The following is a 24027-nucleotide window of genomic DNA, read 5'->3' on the forward strand; positions in this document are numbered from 1 at the left end:
GAATGAAGCAGGCTGCCAGGCACGCCACCAGAGAACTCGACAGAGAGGAGAAACCAATGTACTCAGGAGCCTGGGCTCTCTGAGGCAACAAAAGAAAAAAGGTAATGAGTAAATTACATTAAGAAGAAAAAACTCAAAAGGACTTTGAAAGAATAAAGATAAGGAAATGTTAAGCTTGATTTAGATTATATAAAAAGTGTCAATTCCTCCTCAGTTCTTCAGATTATTACATATAAATCAATAACAGCATTCATTTACTTGGCTGACTCAATAAGGAATAGAATCTTTAGACTTATAAGTACCAATACCAATTAATCAGATAATAACAAGTGATATAAACAAAGTAGAAAGTGGTTCCTACTTAAAATTCTTTTAATGATGCAAAGGAAAGAAATCAAAGCTTCTTTCCTCAGTGCTGTCAAGATCTGCTGCAAACAAGCTATCTGGTAAGCAACAGGTTCCTTACTATGGTCAAAGACCGTGGTCCTCTGAATCCACACAGAACAGGCTGTGAATGGCCTTCCTACTTATTCTGTGGATGTAGCAGTGTAACTCCACTCACCCTGTTTACTTAAGATTCTGAGCAAACTTTCCACCAATGTCCCAAATGAAAAGGCATCCCGGGCATGTCCGTGTGACTCTGGCAGAGTTGTGAATTCTGAGGACTAAAAGCAGTAAAGATCATTAAACCTAGAGAACATGCCTTATAAACCTGATCTAAATTTTCTCTAAAGCACTCTCTCCCATTTTTGCATTTATTATACCTAAAGCCAACTATACAGTACCACACACTCACAGGCTCTTAAAGCCATGAGGGAATGCAATTTATTAAAGATTTAAAAACATCAAACAAGGGCAAAAAGAGAAAAAGAGCCTAAATATGATATATGCCTGTGGCTTTCAAAAGTATTTTGACTGCAACCCACATTTTAGAAATTATTATTACTGGGGCACCTGGGTGGCTCAGTTGGTGAAGCGTCCGACTTTGGCTCAGGTCATGATCTCACAGTTCGTGGGTTCTGGCCCTGCGTCGGGCTCTGTGCTGACTGCCAGCTCAGAGCCTGGAGCCTGTTTCAGTCTGTGACTCCCTCTCTCTCTGACCCTCCCCTGCTCACACTGCCTCTCTCTCTCTCAGAAATAAATAAAACATTTTAAAAAATTAGAAATTATTATTGTTGTTAGTGGTGGTAGTATACACGCACACACACACAAATACACATAATGGAAACTAAAATTTCATAAAACAATACTCAGCCTTACTGATATTTTCTATTTTATTCCCCCCCCCCTCAATTGTCAGGACCAGTAACCTGATTTAAAACTCACAAATCAGTCTGAAAAACACTAGTACATACACAAAGTACCAATCTGGAACAACTTGATTTATTTCAAGTCTTAGGTCTTTTTTCAAGTTTATAGTTGGATTGGCATTTCCTGTAAAGCACATTAAATACTGTCTTTGGGGGATTGCAGTGTGTTTACAGTAACTGTGAGAACAAATTTAGAGGGAGCTACTGCCTTCGCATTTCCTGGTAAATATAATCTTTCTTCACCAGCAGCCAGTGGTGAAGGTAAGAAACAAAAACAGAACTGAAAGGTTCATCAACCTAGGGGAGAAATGTGTAGATGGACCTTTGTCAGAAAAGATCATTAACGTCAATAAGCACTCTTGCATGCGCCCTGGAGCCCTAATGACCGATGGGTGCTCAGGGTGAGGCACAGGGAAGGCGAGGGCTGCTGCCCCCCCAGCTTGTAGGGCTTCCAGCAAAGTACGAAGACTGTGAAATGAGGATGAAGCACCAACCCTGCTCACACTGAGGTATTTACTGGTGACACAGGGGTCTGTACTACCCAAAAATGTATGCAGACTGTCCAGAAAAAGGCTCCCTGCTGTGGTGATAAGATTAAGCTCAGAAGCCATCATGGCCAAAGGAATTACAAGGCACCCACAATTTAGCCAAGAAAGAGGGAAACAGACAAAAGTTCTTTTCAGTTTCATACAAAGAAGCCGTCGTTACAGCTGCAGTATATCGCCTTACCATCTCTTCAGGAGGGATAGATGCTGGGTCTCTTACTGACTGAATACTCCTCAGAAACTAGACAGAGAAATAAATTAGGGAAAATAATTCATACACAAGTTTGGTGAACCAATCTTTCACACTAAAGTTACACAAGCAACCAGCAATGCAAAAAGTAGCAATGAAGCCTTCAAACCAATGCCACATTAAATACATAAACTTAAAATCTTGCTACTTAAACAATGTGAATACAGTACATGGCACAGCGCAAGGCTCAGTAGAAGATACCTGTTAAGTTCCCTTTCCTGTCCCCTGCAGCTGGTTAAAGCACCCTCTGCTGTTCAGAGGCGCCTCTGCATCTGCTTTCCTTACATTGATAATTAGGAAACTTCTTTGGCATCCTGCAGAGTTATTAACAAGTAGAAGGCTTTTCTAGCATAGAACAAATCTATCAATAATCTTCCTGCTGAATCAGGTCAATTTTAGGGCTTGCTGCCACGTGCGATATAAAAGTTGAGGACCTTATGAACTATAGAGAGAACATCCACAAACAAGTACTTTCATTCACGGATTCAAAGAGTATTTTTCAAGCACTTCTATGTCCTAAACACGACTCAGGGCACTAGGAGTACAAAAGGAATATGATACATTCCCTGCCGCCGGCCAGGTGCTCACAACCTAGAACGGAAACTAAGAAGTGCTGTGACATGTGCTCAGTGTAGAAGCACAGGAGAGACTAATTCCGTTGGGCAGGGAATACTGGGGGTGGGGGGTGGGGGAAGGTTCACAGACAGACTGAGCTGGAACACAGACTTCAGCTTCATCCTACATGCTGCAGAGAGCCTATGAGAAGAAAGCATCCCAAAGACAGAAAGGCACACAAAGGAAGAAGGGGGTGAAAGGCACCACCCGGCCTACAGCACAGCTGAGTGGGGTGAGCCAGAGTGGAGCCCAGTGACTGTAAGTGTAGGTCAAGTTGAAGGCAGGCTCGGGAAGAGACGTGAAGGGCCTTATATACCATGGTAAAGAATTGTGAAGAGAAACCAAAGAATGAATTACATGCTGTTACACTAATGAGATGTAAGGTAAGTTCTGAGACAAAAGGGACCAACTGGGGCAGACGTCATCAGAGGAACACCTCTGGGGGGGACGGGGGAAGTAGCATTTGGCCTCAGCGAGAGCCCATGACGGTGCACATACAACAAGGCCCCCTTGTGGCGGCCCCACAAGAGAACAGAGGGAACTGGACTGGGTCAGTACGCCAGGGGGCCAGCCCTGCAGGAGGGCTGTCATCATGGGGTTGGGGTTGTTGTTGTTGTTGTTGTTTTTAAGAAAGAGCAAGTCTAGTGGCAATGTGCAAAATGATGGAAACAAGAAACAAAACAGAATAGAAAGGTTCATCAACCTAGGAGGGCAATTTGTAGAACCCGGTCAGACAAAGCCATTCAGAGGTACTGGGTGCAGCAGCCACACAGCCCATAAGAAGAGTTAAGGTGCACATGTCCTAACTCCGGCTGTTAGACCACAGTGGGGGCCTTCAGATGACCTGGACAGTTGTAAATGAACTTTTCTTGACTACCTCATGCGTGCCACGCACTATTCCGGGTGGAGATGTAAAAATAAGTAAGAGAGACTCTCACACCCTCAAGAAGCTCAAACACAGGTAAAGAAATCAGACGCACAAAGGTAATTTCAGTATTAAACATTAAGTGGTGTAATTAAATAGAGGGTATTACAAGAATATAAGGGAGGAGCATTTAATTACAAATCAATCTGACCAAGCCATTTTACTCCCCAATCTCGAGTTCCTCAGCTACAAAACGAGGAGACAAGAATAAATGAAGCCTCTGAGGAATAAACTCCTACAGTTCTGTGACTATGGCATTGACAAAAAAGTCGAGTCTCCAAAGCTAGGATGACCGAGGCACGAACCACCCACTACAATGCTATCACGTTCCCTGTAACACAGAGGGCCTGTCCCCCGCCTTACCTCAGGTGTGGCCTGAGGAACTTTGCAGACGGTCTCCATTCCCCCCAGTTTCCAGTGGCCGTCCTCACTCACAAACACAGATGACAGGCAGACATTGTTGTGGGTCAGGTGTCCCTGGAAGAAAAGAACAGGAAGAGGCTGCCCCTAGAATTTGTGAAGCTGAAGTTTTAAAGAACTAGATGCTGACCACCCAGAGAAGGTATGGCAACTCCGCCCCCCTGTGGCACAATAAACGAAGTACAACTCTAAGGAGTGACAAACTGAGTAAGTCTGTGTCTGCGTACACATTACGAGGTTAGAGGAAAGGAAAAATGCGATGGAGAGGCTTCTGTTCTCTCCCCTGCCCGGTGAAGCAGGCTAATGAACTAGAGGCATGACAGCCGGGACACAGATTCTGCACATCCCACTTCCACACCCAGCAGGAGAGACGGCACCCCACACACACAGGTACGAGTCGTTACGGCCTGGGTCACTTGTCTCCAGCCCTTAAAGATAAAGTTCATCTTTGCACCCACAGGCTGTTGTACTAATTTTCTCCTCTAAATTCTTTCTCGCCTACATTCTAATGCGAACCCAGATCCATTTCACCTGAAATCTTGTCAGGAGGCATTCAACAATTCTGCCTGAAGAAGAGGAAAATGGAATGGTAAGGGCCACCAGGAATATCCCCCCGAGCACGGAAGTGACGGAATTGAGGACTATAAAACACAGTACAGGCAAATAAGTAAGAAGGAAGAAGAAGACAATGAGAACAGAATTCAAGTACGTGTGTGTTTTTAACCCCAAGCTGGAAATCATTTCAGTCGACCGTGCATTTTAAATATCCTACTCGCCAGGGCAAGTGTGTACATATTTTGATATGAAACATTCCAAGATACATATACATTTTAGAGGAAGGTTCAGAATAGCATGGATGGTATATTTTTGCATTTGAGAAATAAGGGAGACTAGGCTAGTAGGAACGTTTGCTTTAGGTGCACACAGAGCATGTCCGAACGACTGGGCTCATCACCATCACCGCGGTCGCTTCTGGAGGGAAGTAGGGCCCTGGACTCTGGGTGGGGGGCTTGCTCCTCCCTCTACGTGCTCACACGCTGTCCAAGCTTTCCACCACATGCACACACTTTTTCCAACAAAGAAAAGATTCCTCCACATGAAGCATGAACAATTTTTCTTTATATGCACCTTAGACAAGCTTTTAGGAGACAATAAATCCAAAGTGATATTTGGAATCTGTCTCCCATTAACAGGATAAGTTAACAAAAAAACAAACATACACTGAGATGAATCATATGCAAATGTTTCTAACCTGTGACTGGTCATTTTAATCTGGGAGGATGGCCACAGGCTTTCATAGTTCAGAATGCAAATTCCATTAAGAAATAGCTCTGTAACACCGTCCAGAAACAGACCAGAAGTAAACAGAGGAAGTACCCTTACCCCTGTGACAGTGAACCTGACCACAGTGTGAAGAGGCTGGCTCTCAGGGACATCACCTACTCAAAGGAGAAGGAATGTAAAACTGCCTCTTTCGAAGACATGGTCATTTCTTTCTTCAAAATCTAACATGGAACAAAACCCCTAGAAACAAATTGGAATTCGGCCCACAGCAGCATTATGTTAAGGCTTTATCCCTTTCTTAAGAAATGGAATACAACTGCTGCTATTTTTAGGTAAAGGCTTACCCCAAACTGGAGGGAGACCATCGTCAAGTGAATAAAGGCCTATGAAACACTGCCCAGGGTCAGAGGCCACAAACGATCCGTCTGTGGCACTGCCATGCCTTCCAATGTGTGCGTTTCCCTTGGGAAGCTTTTGAGTCAGAACAGTGCCTTATGCTTTCCACATATCCCATAACTACAGCATCAGCACACACACCAACACCCCCAGCCTGTACCAAAGTATGCGAGGCGCACTACGTGCGGGCTGCTTACTCTGTCGTGAAGGAAGACAAGGGCCAGCAATATGTCATAGATGCCAGCACAGACTTCCGCAGAAGACAGCACTTCCAAAGCCACTTCCAGAGGCTGCACTCGCTCAGTGACAAGATGAATCCCATCCGCCTCCACGGTGCAAGATAAAAATCTCAGCAGGCAAGGGTGGCGAAGTGTCTTCAAATGCTTTCAAAATACAAACAGAAGGGGTGATGAGGTTAATGACTCAAGACCAGATTACTGGCAGTTTCATGTACGGCAGGGTAAAAGTCAGAAACTGTATCCTTTGCATTCAAGGTCCTTTCCAGCTCCCTACCTTCCTCATCTTCCCCCGAAATTTCAAGTAAGGTGAAGACACATCTATGAGCTGTTGTGACTTTACCAATGTTTAAATCACTCTACAGAGAACTGCAGTTCCCTGAGGGCAGTGTGGGCCCCCCAGGAGCCCAGGCCTCCTGAAGATCACTCCTATTGACTCTGAACCAGGTGCCCAAAATAGTGACCGGAGACCTTAACAAAGCACTCAGGTTCTGAAGCCGGGTCAAAATGAGGAGAAGAGACAGCGTGGGGATACATGTCCTGGGTGAGGGATGTCCTTTCTCACAGCTGTGCACCAATGGCGATGGCGGGCCCCGCGCGCACAGCAGTGTAGCAAACGTGGCTAAAACTCCGACAGAGACCCTGCCACCTTTCTGGCCAGAAGAATGACAGGGAGGAACTGAGGCCAGCCTGAGTCTGAGGACATCCCAGAGGGGAAAGGACCGGAGAAGAAGATGCTCGGAGTATCTGTCTACCTACACAGGTCTCAGACTAACTCCTGAACCCACACAGACAGAGCAGACCCACACCAGCACAGCAAAGTTTTGAGAAATGACCGCGGTTTGAAGCAGCACACACAGGAAGAGTGGGCGGAGAGTAGTTAGAAAACTTGAAGCCTGAACCTAAGCGGATTGACTGCCTGCAGTCAAAACATCGAAACATCAAAAATGGAAAACATTAACAATCTCCCAAGGATTAAAACAGAAACAAGAGTCTATGCGACAGGACATTCAAAATGTCCAGTATTCAATCCAAAATGTTCTCACTTAACAGACAAACAAAACAAAAACAAAAAAGTGAAAAGACAAGCAACAAATATCGACCCCAAGATGAACCAGGTATTAGAATTATCACAAAGAATTTAAAACAGCTTAACTATTATATTATAACCATTCTCCCCTAGAGGTAAAGGAAAACAATTAGGAAATAAATAGAAAGAAGTTCTCAGCAGAGAAAGAACTTTTATTTAAAATAAGTAGAAGTTTATTATTATTTTTTTATATTTGTTTACTTTTGAGAGAGAAAAAGAACACAAGCAGGGGAGGGGCAGAGAGAGAAGGGGACAGAGAATCCAAAGCAGGCTCTGTGTGGACAGCCTGACGCGGGGCTCAAACTCACAAACCGTGAGATCATGACCTGAGCTGGAGTTGGACACTTAACTGACTGAGCCACCCAGGTGCCCCAAAATAAGTGGAAGTTTTAGAAAGGAAAAATAAAATATTAGAAACTAATTCAATGAACAGACTCAACAACAGAATGCAGATGGTCGAGGCAAGAGCCCACAAACCTAGCTGTGTTAACAACCTGAAGAACAAACAGAAAAAGTTTTAAAAAATTTTTAATGTTTATTTTTCTATTTTTGAGAGAGAAACAGAGCATGAACAGGGGAGGGGCAGAGAGAGAGACACTGAATCTGAAGCCGGTTCCAGGNTAAAAAATGTAATGAACTTTCCAAATTCAGCCTAATACTAAAGTTACAGATTTCAAAAGTTCAATAAACGTCAAACAGGAAAAATCAAAGAAAGCCACATTTATACACATTGTCATCAAACTGGTGAAAATCAGATAACTAAAAAACCTTCGGAGGCAGCTCTTAGAGAGAAAAGCCCGTGCAATCCGCTGGACACTGAGGAAGGCTTGTAAACCAATCATCGCACAGGAAGGAGGCCGACAGAAGATTCACTTGGAGAAAAACCCTGAATATAACGTTGGGTTTCATTTTCACAATTAAACACTCTGAATGGAATATTCCAAAATACCTTCTTGGAAGAATATGAGCTCGCATGAGAGTCTGTAACACAGCACTGGTTCAAGGTTTCTATCAGTCACTTCAAACTAGCCTATTAGGTGAAACCACAGGAGAATCATCTGAGGAAATGAATTCGTCCAGTTTCTTTTCCTCTCTTATAATGATCCCAAACTTTGACACCTCTAGGAATAGCTTCAGTAGGATTTTTTGTTTGGTTTTAAGAAGAAAGCTGTTATCCTCCAGAGGTCACTCTAATAAAAATTAAGAAAACTCTTGGGATGTCTGGGTGGCTCAGTCAGTTAAGCATCAACTCTTCATTTTAGCTCAGGTCATGATCGCGCCATTTGCGGGTTCGAGTCCCACACTGGGCTCTGAGCTGACAATGCAGAGCCTGCTCGGGATTCTCTCTCTCTCAAAAATAAATAAATAGATAATAAAAACTAAAAAAAAAAAAGAAAAAGAAAATGTTTTAGGTAGCAAATAAGAATTACTAATCTGTATGTATGCCTTTAATATAATCCATTCATATGCATATAAATACAGTAAATACCCAGAAGAGCCAAGAGCCATGCTAGCGAGCTGGCTCAATGCCTGAGCACAAGTGGATGGAACTTCTTGCACGGGTCTTTTAAGCTATGGTTTTGAGTAAAATTATGCAACCTCTTTCATATTTTTTCATTTTAAGAATCACCTCAAGTAATTTGCAAACCCAAAATGAAACACTTGACTTTGTACTTCTGCCTGTTCGGGAAAAATTATTCATGAAGCTCTTATTTCCTAGGACTCTAATTATTTTCCTTTGGTAGTATGTACCTTCTTTTATGCTTCTAGTACTCAGGGCAGACTAGTAAGTCAGAAGACATACTACCAGGCTGAGCACTGGCATTAAATACAGTCAGTAAATTTCACCTGATTAATAAATGAAATAATAAATTACATTCTGCGCTTTTTGTTTTCAACCCTACATTCCCAGCAAAATTCTTGGTCCAAAGTGTCTGGCTTGTTTAATAAAGGCAGAAAGGAGTAACTGATAGTATGATTCTGAACAAGGCACTTAACCGAGCAAGAACATCATGTGTCTCCCCCACTTCAGCACACACAATATTTTGCATAAATTATGCATACAGATTCACAGGAAGTCAGCAATTACAAATCAAATAGAAACATTTTTTGACTCAAGCTCCAAAGAACAGAGGGAGCGACGAGATGTACCTGCTAAGATTTTCTCAGTAAGCATTAACCAAAGAGAGTAATGACTCTTTGGTGGTGGAGAGGGCGGCTTTGTGGAAGGAGTGTCGAAAGTATCTGTCCCTGAGTCACCACAACCTTGTTCCACCTGTGTTCTGCTCCAGGTGAATACTCTCAGAAAGAAGAACCTGAGTAACCTTTATCGTTAAATATGAGCAGCACTGGCTAATCTGTCAATATCCGTACTTATCCAGACCCGCACAGAAATGTTAGGTGTGAGAGTCAAGTTGTGAATATAAACTTTCTACTTTTCAGGAACGGGTTAGGACTGAGTATCCAGAGAATTAATTAATTCAAGCCTTAGCGGCTTAACTTGTCATTACTGTAAGTTCTCCCTCTGGTTCTCTATTTCACTTTGAGAACTACACAAGATAGTAGTTATTAGCTCAAATCCACCTGCAAGTTTTTAGACAGGAAGCCAGCCACAGTTTCACCCAGTTAAAGAAACATCATCACCAAGATGCCTAAACTAGAGAGCAAGAAATACTCTTCCTTCTTCCACGGAGATGCAAATCTGAGACAAAGACGTAAGGACACTCTGTCTTTGAATGTCCAGGAGCTAGAGGTTAGATGAGAAACTAGGAATGAAATGCAGGAAGGGAAAGGGGTAAAGAATCCTGTGTTGGAAAGTCTGCGCCTGAGGTGCTGCTGGAGTAGCCAAGCGGAGATATTCCATCAGGCAGGTGGGAATGTGGATCTGGAGCTCAGCCCAGAGGGTTCAGCAGATACTGCATTGGGGGCGGAAGGCCAGATGTAAGCACCAGGGGAGAAAGGACGAGAACCTGAAGTCTGAAAATTGTTTTGGGGTGGGGGGAAAGGGGCCTGCGCCATCTGGAGGTGCACCTGAGGGATGGGGGTACTTCTGAAGTTCTTCTGAATGGATCATGATCAGGAGCCTCATAAGAGAATCAGCTCTTGATTATGAAGGAAACATTTTTTCAAAAGCTGAAAATGTAGGACAGCTGATTTATTAGAATAACAGTTTTAAATGACACAGAAAAGGGTGAAGAGGGAGAGGAACAGAAAGAGCAAGTCGGTATATAAGGACGAGCAGTGAAGCATTCCCCAAGTGGAAGGCAAGCGATATTCTCTTCTATTTCTTCCTCATGACCATGCATTGTGCATTCTCAAATATGTTGACCAACCCTTTCAGAAAGCGGCCTGAGTCATGGAGAAGAGCATAATGTCTCCCAAGGCATGTGCACAGCATCCGCACACGCATTCCTAGAGTCAGTGTGACTGCTGTGTGGTATGAAGAGAGTTGTTCATGAGCTTGTCCTTACCATGAGGCCCCCCCTAAGCACTGGGATTAGAGCAAGCCACAGGAACCACACTCTGATTTATGAGCTATCATTCCTTACTATTCATCAGAAATGAGTCCTTAACCACCAGTAAGAAAATTATACTATTATAGCTAATGGATTCAAGATAAAATGATAGGATCTGATGGACTTGAGGAATTTCTAGTATTATTTTGTAGCCAAAGGTTATACCATATTTCATCTTATTCACTGCACTGTGCCTGTAGTTTTTTATTTATAATACTAGAGGAACACTACACTTATGACCTGACAATATTTGCAAGGAAAACTCTGTCCATCTGCTTGAAGTGGTCATCAAACCACCAAAGGTGGTACTGGGAGCCTGAACTCTAGAGAAAGTGAGGTGAGCTGGCCACATTTAGTATTTCAGGAATCTAGGAAAATCAAGGTCCCAATGCAACATGATACATGTTTTCAAGAACTGTGACCTTAACTGAAACTCCCTGGGGCACCTGGGTGGCTCAGTCGGTTGAGTGTGTGACTTTGGCTCAGGTCATGATCTCACGGTTCGTGAGATCAAGCCCCACATGGGGCTCTCTGCTGTCAGCACAGAGCCTGCTTCAGATCCTCTGTTCCCCTCTCTCTCTTTGCTCCTCCCTGCTTGTCCATGTGGTCTCTCTCAAAAATAAATAAGCAAAACAGTGTTAAAAAATCTTATGAACTTATTTAAAAAAACCAACTAAGGAAGTTGATAAATCTCTAGTACTTCACTAGAAACAGTGATCCTATTTTTTACTTGAAAAACATGCTACGTTATGAAATGAAAATGACAAGAAGTATGTCAGATATTAACTGCATATAAGAATAGAACAGTGAGGCAAGGCATTTTATCTTTTGCAAAAATTACAATAAAAAAAGTATTAACAGGGCACCTGGGTGGCTCAGTTGGTTGCGTGTCTCACTCTTGATTTCAGCTAAGGTCATGATCTCGCAGTTCGTGGGTTCAAGCTCCACGTCAGGTTCTAGGCTGACAGTGTGGAGCCTGTCTGGGATCCTCTCTCACCCTCTCTCTTCTCTGCCTCTTCTCCACTCATGCACACTTGTGCTCTCTCTCTCTCAAAATAAAATAAATAAACTTAAAAAAAAATAAAGACACTTAGGGATGTTTTATTGAATTCTATTTATACTCCGAGGTACAATCACATTTTCTTCTAAGAGGCCGAGAGAGGGGGTGGGGGGGGCGCAGTGCACAAGCACCTGCTAATGCACTGGTCCCCTTCCAGGAGCAGCATCTGGAAGGTGTGAGCCAGGAGCAACTTCTCCCTGAAGAGGAAACTGAAGCCTCTAAAAGTCAATGATGTGACTAAGGTCCCTCAGTAAGAACCAGAACCCAGGCCACCATTCTTTCTGGGGCGTCCTGCTCAACATTCTTTCTGGGGACATGACAATACTGTGGGAAAAGAAAAAATAGTACCTGCAGTTTCTAAAATATTTTATTTTAGGCCCATCATCCATACACTAATGGTGAGCACAACATAAGGTATAGAGAAGGTGAATCGGTATGTTGTCCACCTGAAACTAACACTGTGTGTCAACTATATTCAAATTTAAAAGCAAAAATTAAAAAGTCAAAAATTTAAAAGTAAAATACGTAAAATACACAAAAATAAATAAAATTCACAAATTAAATAATATGCTTCCTAAAATGTCAATACGTACAGATTTTTGCTAAGCGACACTAACTCCACCTTATATTAGCCCTGGAAAATTACCTTCCGAACCTTCTCACTGAAACAATACGATGAAAGCTACGGCCCTGGGTTTTATGAAGCTGCTTTGGCTCTGCTCATGGTACTTGATCGTGTCACAGGGAGTTGGAGATTTTCCCATGAGGGAAGGACAACCACGTTCTTTTTTTTTTTAATTAAGAAAGATTTTTAATGTTAATTTTGTATAGAGAGACCGCGCCCGCGAGTGCGTGAGTGGGGGAGGGGCAGACAGGGAGGGAGACACGGAATCGTGGCAGGATCCAGGCTGCAGGCTGTCCACACAGAGCCCGGCGAGGCGCTGAACAGCAACTGCGGGGATCCTGACCTGAGCCCAAGTCTGACGCTCAACCGACTGAGCCCCCCAGGGGCGCGGGGACAACCACCATAAAAGCACGATTAATTAGGATCTCCCTCANCCCATTTCGTATTCTGTAACAGGAGCCAAGTCAGTAAAAACCCCCGAAGGAGACGGGCGGCGCCCACGCGGGTACCTTGGCGGCCTTGTGCACGCGGTCCTCGTTCTCCCTCCGGTACACGAAGACCGAGGCGCGCCGGCCATCCTGCAGCACGGCCGGGTGCACGGCCAGGCCGGCCGGCAGGGCGCGCGCGGGCTCCGTCAGCGCGTAGCTCTTCAGGGCGCTGCTCTCCGAGCCCATGCCTTCCGCCTGCAGGCGGCGCCGCGGCTCCTCCGCGAAGGCCCGCACAGCTGGGGGAGAAAGGCAAACACCTTCACCCGCAAACCCGCGCCTGCGACCCCGCCGCTCCCACGCGCCCGGCCCTCCAGGCCCCATCGACAGGCCCCCACGACAAAAACGGTAAGTGCTCCCCAAGTCACCGGGGGTGCTTTTCAAGGAACAACTGAGGGCTCTGGGGAAGATGCGGCGGCCCCCTAGACCCCCTCGCGCGCGTACACACACACACACACACACACACACACACACACACACATTCTGGGGACTGTCACAGCGCCAGGTGATCCAAACCAGAATAAGATCACCCGTGCTCCTAACCTGCTCACATATCCTGCCTCACAGGAGAGCGCTGTAAACCCCTTATTCAACGAGAAAACTGCTGTGTGTCTACAATAACTTATAATTACAAAGTGTACCAAACAGACTGGAGCGTATTTCTATCAATGATGAAAAACATGTTAACAAATGGAGAGTTCATGCAGGCCGAGCAAAGTGCCCGGAGCACCAGGAGAACAGTGCGGAAGACACCCCTCGCTGAACACAAATGATAATAAACATAAAAAAGAGGGCGCCTGGGTGGCCCAGTCAGTTGAATGTGGAACTCTTGCTGTCCGGCTAAGGTCATGATCTCAGGGTTTGTGGGTTCTAGCCTCACATCAGGGTCAGCACTTATAGTGTGGGGCCTGCTTGAGGTTCTCTCTCTCCCTCACTCTCTGCCCCTGTCTTTCTCTCAAAATAAATGAAATAAATAGACAAAAAAAAAAAAGAAAGAAAGAAAGAAAGAAGAAAAGAAAGAGCGAACTCCCATTGCTCTTCAAAGTCATGGCTAAGTAAAAAGGGGAAAGTGCAAAACTGTATCATCCCAGATGCTAAAAACAAAAAACAAAACAAAACAAAAAACCCACCTAGAGGGGAACGCCTACAAAACGCAAATTACTCTGTAATGATAGAAAACAGCTCAGTGGTTGCCTGGGTTACAAGCCCAGTAACAGGGACCAGGGGAGGGGAAAGGACTGCCAAGGGATGTAAGGAGACTTTTGGGGGAATAGATATATTCATTAACTTGCTTATGGTGAAAGGTAATACTACATACCAAAACTTACAGAATTGTATGCTTTAAATATGTTCAGTTTACTGTACATCAATTATACCTCACTGAAGTTATTTTATTTAAAAAAAATTAATGTTTATTTATTTTTGAGAAAGACACAGTGTAAGTGGGGGAGGGTCAGAGAGAGAGGGAGACACAGAATCCGAAGCAGGCTCCAGGCTCTGAGCTGTCAGCACAGAGCCCGACATGGGGCTCGAATCTACGAACTGTGAGATCATGACCTGAGCTGAAGTTGGCCACTTAGCCAGGAGGCCGTATAGTTGTTTTAAAAAGAAACACTTTATTTCTAGGTGTGTATCTATGAATGTATCTATATACAGATACATACATAAACAGATAGACCTGAAAAAATGCTCAAGTATTAACAGAGATTTGCTGTTGGTGTTGGATCACGAATAAGTCACAGACAGACATATGCCTGCACTTCCCAAACCTTCTACACTGAGCACACACCTTTCTTTACAATGGGGATACATTCCCATGGCTACAGCAGGCACTGCAGAGCGGCCCCCACAGTACTGGGGTGGGGGTGGGGGCAGCAGAGGCCCTGCTGCATGTAAGGCACCTGCTGACAGGGCCGTCACTCTGCAGGGAGCGGCCCTCACAAGGTCCCAGCCAGGACTGCCAGATTGGCCCGTTTATCAGAAGGATCCAAGAGCCTGAATATTTATATGGAAGTGTCCGTATTTTTCAGTTCTGGCTCGAATGTACTTAAACCTGTACCGGCCAAATAACACACGTTGGAAAAATCTGTGGCAGTCAGTCTGCAGTTCTGGCTTTACCATAATGTAAAAAATAAAACATAAAAAAGAGTTCTGACTCTGGTGACATGGCCAAAAAATCTATGGAGACCTTTAAAATTTTCAGTTTAAAAACTGCACCCTTTGAACAGACAGACACCCAACAACCATTACAACCAGATCCTCCACTTGGATTTTTTTCCACTTGAGCGAAGTTCCACACAACCCTGTGTGTTACCAAAGTATGAGGGGCTGAAGACACATGCCTAAAACAGAGAATTCCAAGTGCCTACAGACCCACATGTATCGTTACATAAAGAACGTGGACAAAGCTAAAACTATCTAAACTTGAAATTGTTCAAAAATCCAAGAATACATCTGAGGATAAGTAGTAAGTCATCTTCGTTACAAATCCACTGCGCCCCTCCCTACTCTGCAGTGGAGCTTAAGAACAGCAGGGGGGAAACAGTATTAAAAGTGCCGAGTATCCGAACTATGTGTAATGTTCACCTTTCTACTGGGACTACAGGTAAAGTTAGTGTCTACGTGGGCTCATGGAGAAAAGCAGCTCCCGTTAACTCCCCTGTTGTGGAGCTGGGATGGTACCTGTGACAATCTGCACCCCCCTCCCCCCCAACTGCTGAGCAGTGAAGGTCATGTTCAGTAGTTAGATCTCACCCCTCTCCTCTCGGGCACAGTTAATGGGTCAGTGAATTCACACATTAGCCTTGTCTAGGACCCGTGGCCCAGAGGAAGAGTTAAAATGACCAGGTCTTTAGCTGTCTCAGGAATCTGAAGGCACAAGAGACATTTCTATTAGCTGAAGGTAAAAGGGTGCCATGAGGTGGAGTCAGGGCTGCAGAGAGCCAAAGCCCCGAAGAGGCAGCAACTTGGCAAGCACAGGGGAAGGCAGCTAGCAGAAGGAAGAGCAAACACTGGGAGCAGGTTACTCAGATTTACAGGGGCGCGTTACCACCCTCCATCTTGAGGCTTCTGGAAGCCCAGCTGCGAACGCACTTCCTGCGAACAGCCACACTGACAGCCTTACACCCGGGGCTGGCGTGAGATACACCAGGGGTAGCTTGAGTGGCCCATGGTGTCTAGCACCAGCTGCCATTTCATTAGCAGAAACTGCCTACGTCTCTAGAACTCCTCTGTCTGAAAAACCAGTCAGATTAGAGGGATTAGTCAGAGCAGTGTTACTCTGAAGAGTGTGGAGCTGAGGCCAGTCTAACTTCCTTTTCTCCTAGCCGCAAAATACAGCTTTCCAAAGTCAACACGAGGAACTGCAGAAGAATGAAAATCCTCTTGGCAGAAAAGCACGGCGTCTGTGTAGTTTTAGTATTAGCCCTCAGAGGAGATAAGACAGTCACCAGGACTCAGGCGCAGTGCTCTGGCTGACTGAATGGCACTCAGCAGACGCACAACAAGGAACATTTGGTTTACTTAGTCATTTCTTGATAGCAAAATATGTCCTTGTGAGAACACTGGGCCTGAAACCATCTAGAGTTAGGAAAGCTTTAAGAGTTGGTCATTTTTCTTAGCAGTGGCTCTATTGGGTCTAAGACCCCAAGAAATACAACTTAAAAAAAAAAAAAGAAATGGGGGTGCCTGGGGGACTCAGACGGTTAAGCCGCCGACTTGTGGTTTCAGCTCAGGTCATGATCTCATGGTTTGTGGGACCAAGCCCTGTGTCAGGCTCTGTGCTAACAGCACGGGGCCTGTGTGGGATTCTCTCTCTCCCCCTCTCTCTGCCCCTCCCTTGTTCGCACTCTCTCTCAAAATCAATAAACATTAAAAAAAAAAAAAAAGAAAAGAAAAGAGAGAAAAGAGAGTAAGAAAAGAAAGGATTGCCTTTCTTGGGACAAAGACGCCATTTTACTGTTTTGAAAGCATGATTATCGTTGACAGAAGTCTTCCCATGCCAGAACTGCAATGCTCACAGTTACTATTACTGTGTAATAGCAGGATCACAGCCTAAGTCCAGTGCAAACTTTATTAGGTGACAACAAAAAGATGTGCTGTTGACTGCTTTCAACTCAAGAAGTCACAAGAAAAAAAAAGTTACAAGGCAGAAAAGGATAGTCTAATACTGTGCCATTAGCATGGATATTTTGCAGAATTACCACCCCCAATCTCTAGAATACAGTGTCGGGTCGGCAGTATCTGACTTGAGTATGCATCAAGGTCTTCTCTTTAAAAATGGGCTCACCTACCTTCCTCCACCCTTTTGCTTCCTTGGGCAGCACATCACATTTCTGGGCCACCTGTGGAGTATGCAGGCGCTGGTCTAGGTCACCGGGAAACTCACACTAAGAAATCCATGTCATCTCTCTCTCCCCGTCTATTCTTCCTCAGCAATTAATCGAGATGATCTTGGTTCTAGCTCTCTTAGCTTGGAGGTTCCAAATAATGGCTTGCACGGTGAGTTCTAAGGACACCCTATACTGATTGATACTTTGTTATCTGGTGCTAGTATTACTCGGGCTCTGTGCTCTGATCTGTTTCAAGTACACATTCCCTGTAATGAACTCAGCCCAGCATTGCTAGCTGACCCGCAATACATAAAGAAGCCTTTATGGACCAAAAGAAGTAAGTATGACTTCGGCTAGGATTTGAGATGTTACGTGGGTATGCACACAGGTCCTTAAAAACAGCAGTAATAGGGATTCCAGAATTAAGGACCCGACTCGTATTCACGTGGTTTCCTCAACACGTTCTTCCGAGAAATGTTTCATCTTTATTCTAAACAAAAAGCAGTATGCAACGGCAGAGCCGGCTGGGCCTCCGGGAGCCCGGCACTCGTCTTGGAGCAGGAACGCAGGCGACCCCCGGCTCCCACGGCTCCCGCAGCGCCCCCTGNACACCAACCACCCTCGCCTACCCTCTGAGGTTGTGGCCAGTACACCCACAAATCTTCGGGGGGTATGCGCCCTCCAACACCATAGAGACGGGCCCGGAAACCGGACAGAACGCCAGCCTTCAGCCCTCCGACGCCACCACTGAGGCGAACGAACCCGGAACCGAGACAGAGAGGTGGCACAGGTGACGCTCAGGCCGGCGCCATCTTGAGTGTGGGCGCCGTTGCCTGTCGGTACTTCGCTCTTTGCTCTCAGCGGCCTGGTTGGCCTGTGGAGATCTTTCCTCTCTTGGCGTTTGAGCTGAGCTCGCGAGTTTGTCTTGATTTTAATTTTTAGGCCTTAGCCGTGCGGTTTTAATTTGATGCCCGCCCGAATCCAAAATGGCCGCCGTCGCCTCTAACAAGCAGAAAAGGGGCTGGGAGCGGAAAAGAAGTATGGAAATTGCCCCGGACTTTTAGGAGAGTGACGTCACTCACCCCCGCAGCCGTGATTGGTTGCGTTGCGTGGGCGGAAGTCGTGAGGAACTGCTGCTGAAGCTGGCGGAGGTGATGATGGTTTTGGCTTCAGCGTTTGAGACGGGAAGTTTGAAGTTAGGCTTAATTCAGCGTACATTGAATTTAATCATATTAATTGTACCTATTAATGATAATGGTTTCTACTTAATAGGATTCTGTGTGTTTCCCTGTTCTCATCTGTATGATCGCCGTAGTAGCAGTCATTACCACTGTGCCTAATGCTCTACACCCTCGCAGTTGACAGCTGACCTCAATAATTTGATCATCCCAAACTTTTAGTTTCTTTCTGGCAGCTGAAAAGTTTCTGATAGCTGAAACGGTTTACACCACAATTTCTTCTTGAGGTTGAATGAAAGTAAACAGGCCCAAATTTGCTCCTTATTCCGACGTGTATTAAACAAATGTTTATTGGGAAGTAGGCACGTATAGTATTTAATCTGCTGGATAAGCTTGACAAAGACTGAGCTCTCTATTCTGGATCAGCACTGTCCTGTAAAAACTGAGGTCAAGCCACATACTAACTTTTCTAGTAGCCGCATTAAACCCTACTGTTTTTGTTGTTTTTTTTTTTTACTAAAGAAAAAAATGAGGTGAAGTTAATTTTAATATATTTTAATACAATATATCTAGAAGATTGTCACTTAAATATGCATTCAATATAAAAAATTAGTGTATTATTGTACATTTTTGTACTGTCTTCAAAACTGATATGTATATTTTACAGTTTGGACTCATCATATTTTAATGCTCAGTAGTCACCTGTGCGCAGTGATCAGCGTATTGGAGAACACAGCCCTGGGCACTGTGACCACCACCTTGCGCTAGGAAGTTGAAAAGCAGAAGTGCAGAGCTCCAGAAGCAGGATTCGTTTGTCTGCGTAGTCACCATCTGGCAGCCAGAAATCTTACAGACCGGTGGTAGAGCCAGCACCATTAGGGATGCAGCCTCCAATGGCATCAACAAAGGCTGAGGGCGCCTTGAATTTTTAGACCCTGTTCATCCAGATGTGGAGAGCATTTTCTAAAATATTTTAAACAATTCACCTAACTTGCATCCTTTTGAGAGCCCATTTCTAGTATTCATCATGGTAATTAATAAGTTGTTACTTTTGCCAGTAAATACTCACTTCTGACACTCGTTATGATAATTAGCAAAACGTCCAGTGCCATCAGAGATCCAATTGGCTAAAGGATCTGTAGCTCCATCCCTGGAATGTGGCCTTTCTGGTATGATTCCAGCCAGCTACCTCTGGAGTGTGGCTTCCTGATTACTAAGAACGCTGCGTCTAGGGCATAGCTTCAGCCAATTAACCCACGCAGAATATTCCACTGTCAATGCTGAAATAATTTAAAGTCAGCAACAGACATCATGACATGCATGCTTTAAGGAATATTGGCATCACTTTGTAAACTGTAAACACTATACAAATGTTGTACCACCTCATGTTACACACTCATATTTATTCCACAAATGTTTAACATTTTCTGTGTCATGTACTATGCTGTACATGCTGTACTATGCTGACTGCTAAGAAGGAAGAAGACACAATCATTGCAAAAAAGTGAGTTCAGGGAGCCCAAAGAAAACTTTTTTTTTCTTTTTAAATGATTGAGGATGTGGCTTAATGCTAGTAACGTTATCTTAGTTTTGCAAAGTTCCCTGTCCCACCATCAACATGTAAGTTTCAAGCTACTGTTGTGTGAGGCTAGGTAATGAGCTAAATGACTCTATACTTCCCTGATTCCTCTAAGGCTTTCCTGACATTTGCTCCTTGTTTACTTACTCAATACAGCAAGTACCTTATTTTTTTTTAATGTTTTATTTATTTACTTTTGAGAGAGAGAGAGAGAGACAGAGAGCACACAAGTGGGACAGAGCGGAGAGAGAGAGAGAGAGAGGAAGACACAGAATCAGAAGCAGGCACCAGGATGTGGGGCTTGCACCCACAAACCATGACATCATGACTTGAGCTGAAGCTGATGCTGAACTTACTGAGCCAGGCAGGTGTCTCAACCAAATACTTTATAAATGTTCATGGTGTACCAGCCTCTGCTCTCAAGACTGAGGAGACATTGGGAAACAAAATAAGATTAATTCCCTGTTCTCACAGGCCTCAAATTTTAGGGGGTTAACAGGTAAGGGGAGAAATAGACACTAAGCATATAAATGAACAAAGGTTAGTTTTCACAATGATTAAGTAAGTTCTATTAAAAAATAAAACAAGGGGTTGAGGAGGCAGGATTCTATTCTGCCCTTCAAGATTCTTCCAGCTCTACTAAGGATTAAACTGACATGAAACAGATTAACAGGAGAAAATCAAACAAAAGTTTAATAACATGTATACCTCCTCTACACGTGGGAAAGACCCAAGAAAACAGTAACTCACCAAAATGGCCAAAGCCATCACCTTAAATCCATCTCCAGCTAAAGACAGTAGGGTTTGGGGGTGGGGGGGGAGACATTTATGGAAGGTTGCCAGGAAAAGTCCAGTAAACAAGGATAAGTTAGTGGGTAGATTTAAATCCATTCCTTCTCCACTGATAACAGTTTCTAGAGATTTAGGGTCATCCCTCTTTCATGAACGGAGATTTCCTTTCTACAGGTAAATATCTCTTACAAAAGGGTAATTTATTGTTTGTTTATTAAATATACTTTTGAGAAAGGGAGAGAGAATATGCAAGTGAGGGAGAGACAGAGGGGGAGAGAGAATCCCAAGTAGGCCCTGCACTGTCAACATTAGAGCCCGATGTGGGGCTTGAATACACGAACTGTGAGATCATGACCTGAGCTGAAACTAAGAGTCGGACCTTTAACTGACTGAGCCACCCAGGCGCTCCACAAAAGGGTAATTTCTACTCAGTTTTCAGACCTTTTCCTGTGTCTGTGGTTCCTTAGAAATAACCAGTTTAGAATAATCAAATATGCCAAAAGAGGTGTATCTTGGAGTTTAATTCATTTAAGCCATGTATCAACACCATTTTACACCTGAGGAAACTGATGCAGATAGAAGCTATGACAGAGTAGGCAGTTAGCTAGATATGAGCAAGGAATGGGACTTATCATTTTATCATTAAAAAGATAAAAATCAAGAAATTGCCAACCATCCCCAGAGCATAAAGAGCTGGAAAAGACCCCGGCATATGCATGCATTCTCTCCTATGACCTGCCACTCTACAGTAACCTATAGCTTCATTCTAATATATTTACATTGTAGTTTTGATACTTCCTGGGGAAGATGGCTGCCATGACACTTCTGACAAGGGCCATATAGGACTAAAACTCCCCCTCTTGACAGGGTATAAGGAATCCCTTAGATGATTGGACGCATACCCAGCACTGGAAATAAATGAACTCTGAAAGTTAAGCTAACTGAAAAGCAACACTTCCTTAGCCAGCCCTCCTGGGATCTAGGCCTTGATGGGCAGCTCCACGTCCACCTGGTGCAAGCTGTAATATTCATGCTCTGTGGGGTTTGACTTCACAGTCACACACTAGCTCAGTGCTCATTACACAGCAGACTTGAGACACTGGTAAATTGTCGGTTAGGAGAAAAAAGAGCTGACTCATAAGAGATATTTATTCTGCTTTTAAGTAGCAGTTACCAACCTCCAGATCATTTACTTCAATTCTCCAAGCTACCAACCTAGCAAGATTAGGAGGTTTTGGGAGAGAAAAGGAGTAGAGGAGGTGATGTACATGTTAAACATTTCTTCTCACAGTTAATGAACTGCAGGGTTTCTATATTGAGAGGTCATGATCAAATACAAATTATTTTTTATAGTGGAAAGTCCTATATATTGGACCTCTGGCAAAGAAAATCTTTCTAAAAGCTTTCAGAGATCATGATTTGTAGTAACTGATAATTTTGCTGAGAGATGAGTTTAAATTATCTGCACTTCAGATGGGTATGTTGTTCTCCATTGCTCTTCATGTAGCTTATAATGCTCTTGGATTCATAATCATCTTATCTATGGAAAATACTCGTGGCGGTGATAGATGTGAAGAGAAAGTGAAGAGGGTTAAAGAAGTCCTAGCACTTGTGATTTGGAGGATTTCTATAGGCCTTTGGATATATCCCTGATAGAAGCAATTGCTGCATCACAAATCATCACAAAGTTAGTACTTAAAACACCATGTATTTTGCTCACAACTTTGCAGGGGTTTGGGCAAGGCATGACAGGGCAGCTCATCTTGGCTCGTGTGGCCTTATATGGGGCGGCTTGAGGGCTGGGGGCTGGAATCATCTGAAGTTCATTCACCTCTGGTGGTTGACTGGTTGTCTGCTGGGACCTCAGCTGTAGCCACCTACTGAAGCCCATATACGTGGCCTCCTTGTGGCTTGGCCGTCTCACATCATGGCAGCTGGCTTCAAGAATGAGCATCCCAAGAAAATGAGGCAGAATTGAAAGTATTTTTATGACTTAGCCTTTATGACTTCTGTTTAACTCTATTGGTTGAAACAGTTTAAAAAAAAAAAGGCCCACCTAGGTTCAAGGGGAAGGGACATAGATTCCATCACTAAATGGAGAAGTATCAGTATCAGTTTGTAAGATGAGCATGTGTGATGGAATATATGGGGGTGGGCATCTTTTGAAAATACAACCTGCCACATCAGCCCCAAACTCTGAAACTTCAAACAGTGACTTATCATTTGTCACAAAGAGTCAACTTTCTGCAGTTGGCTAGGTAGTTCTTTTTTGGGTCTTGCTCAAATTCACAAGATTGCATTTTGGTGAGATGTCACCTGAGAGAGGGAGTGTACTCAGCTGAGACAGCAGGGCTTCTCTGCCCCAGTTTTTCACAGTAGGGTGGTCTCAGGGAGCTATCCTCAAGGGCAAAGGCAGAAGCTGCAAGACTTCTTGAGGTGTAGGCCTTGGACCCATAACATCGTTTCTGCCACATTTTGTTGGCAAAGCAAGATATGAGGTGAGACCAAATTTAAGATGTGCTAAAACACAGTCTGTCTCATGATGAGAAGAGCCGAAGAATATCGCGACCATCTTTTTCAATCAATACACATTGCCTTCTGGCCCCAATTATTGACATTCTGTTCCCATGCAAAATATGCTCACCTCTTCCCTCCAAAGTCTCATATCATTATGGCATTAGGCTCCGGCTTGTAGTGTAAGATACCATTATAAAATTATATTCAGGTGAGGATGAGGCTTCTTGGGTATGGTTCCTCTTGATTGAGAGACTTGCAAAATGAAAGAAGTTATCTGCCACCTCCCCTGTCCATTCCCACCCAACACACAAAGGTGGGATAGATACAGGATAATCACCAAGGATACTTGCATTCCAAAAGGGGCCCGATGGGAAGTTATTGTTCATTGCAAATTTGAAATCTTGCTAGGCACACCTGCAACTTGTAAAGTGCCTTTTGGGGTCAGAGGATGTTCTTTCATTAGGGCCACTTAATGTCAAAAGTCTGAGGGCAGTCTATTTCTTGGAAGGCATTTTGTCTTTCTCTTCAGGACTCTTATGGAAATTTTAATTCATTTTCTCAAGAATTTTTTCCAGAATATATCAAGATAGATGTCACACCCATTTTTTAAAATGATTCATGGGGCGCCTGGGTGGCTTAGTCGGTTAAGCGTCTGACTTTCGCTTAGGTCATGATCTCGCGGTTCGTGGGTTCGAGCCCTGCATCGGGCTCTGTGCTGACTGCCAGCTCGGAGCCTGTTTCAGTCTGTGACTCCTTCTCTCTCTGACCCTCCCCTGCTCACGCTGTCTCTCTCTCTGTCTCTCTCCTAGAAATAAAAAAATAAAACATTAAAAAAAAATAAAAAATAAAATAAAATGATTCATATGTTGTAGGG

At 44.1% G+C, this 24027-nt stretch overlaps 1 protein-coding gene and 1 long non-coding RNA gene across 3 annotated transcripts in view; one reads left to right on the forward strand and one right to left on the reverse strand.

Annotated features, from left to right (window-relative positions):
• Positions 1–17845, reverse strand: part of SCYL3 (SCY1 like pseudokinase 3) — a 47816-nt gene extending 29971 nt beyond the window's left edge. The window contains exons 1-6 of one of the 2 annotated variants that reach the window (XM_077779845.1): positions 17717–17845; positions 12781–12995; positions 5943–6128; positions 4009–4122; positions 2040–2096; positions 563–665 (exon numbers count right to left, since the gene is read on the reverse strand). In XM_077779845.1, the coding sequence (XP_077635971.1) occupies positions 563–665; positions 2040–2096; positions 4009–4122; positions 5943–6128; positions 12781–12945 (625 nt within the window). In that variant the 5' untranslated portion in view covers positions 12946–12995; positions 17717–17845. Of the gene's footprint in view, positions 1–562; positions 666–2039; positions 2097–4008; positions 4123–5942; positions 6129–12780; positions 12996–17048; positions 17065–17716 lie in introns of those variants that run through there. The other variant, XM_077779844.1, reaches the window with a different exon arrangement.
• Positions 17694–19813, forward strand: LOC144244514 (uncharacterized). Its single transcript, XR_013338968.1, has 2 exons — positions 17694–18238; positions 18933–19813. It is a non-coding gene; the product is annotated as an uncharacterized LOC144244514 (long non-coding RNA).
• The last annotated feature ends 4214 nt before the right edge of the window (positions 19814–24027 follow it).

This window comes from Crocuta crocuta, unplaced genomic scaffold (assembly GCF_008692635.1).
Source record: "Crocuta crocuta isolate KB4526 unplaced genomic scaffold, BGI_CrCroc_1.0 scaffold322, whole genome shotgun sequence".
NCBI classification, from domain to species: domain Eukaryota; kingdom Metazoa; phylum Chordata; class Mammalia; order Carnivora; family Hyaenidae; genus Crocuta; species Crocuta crocuta.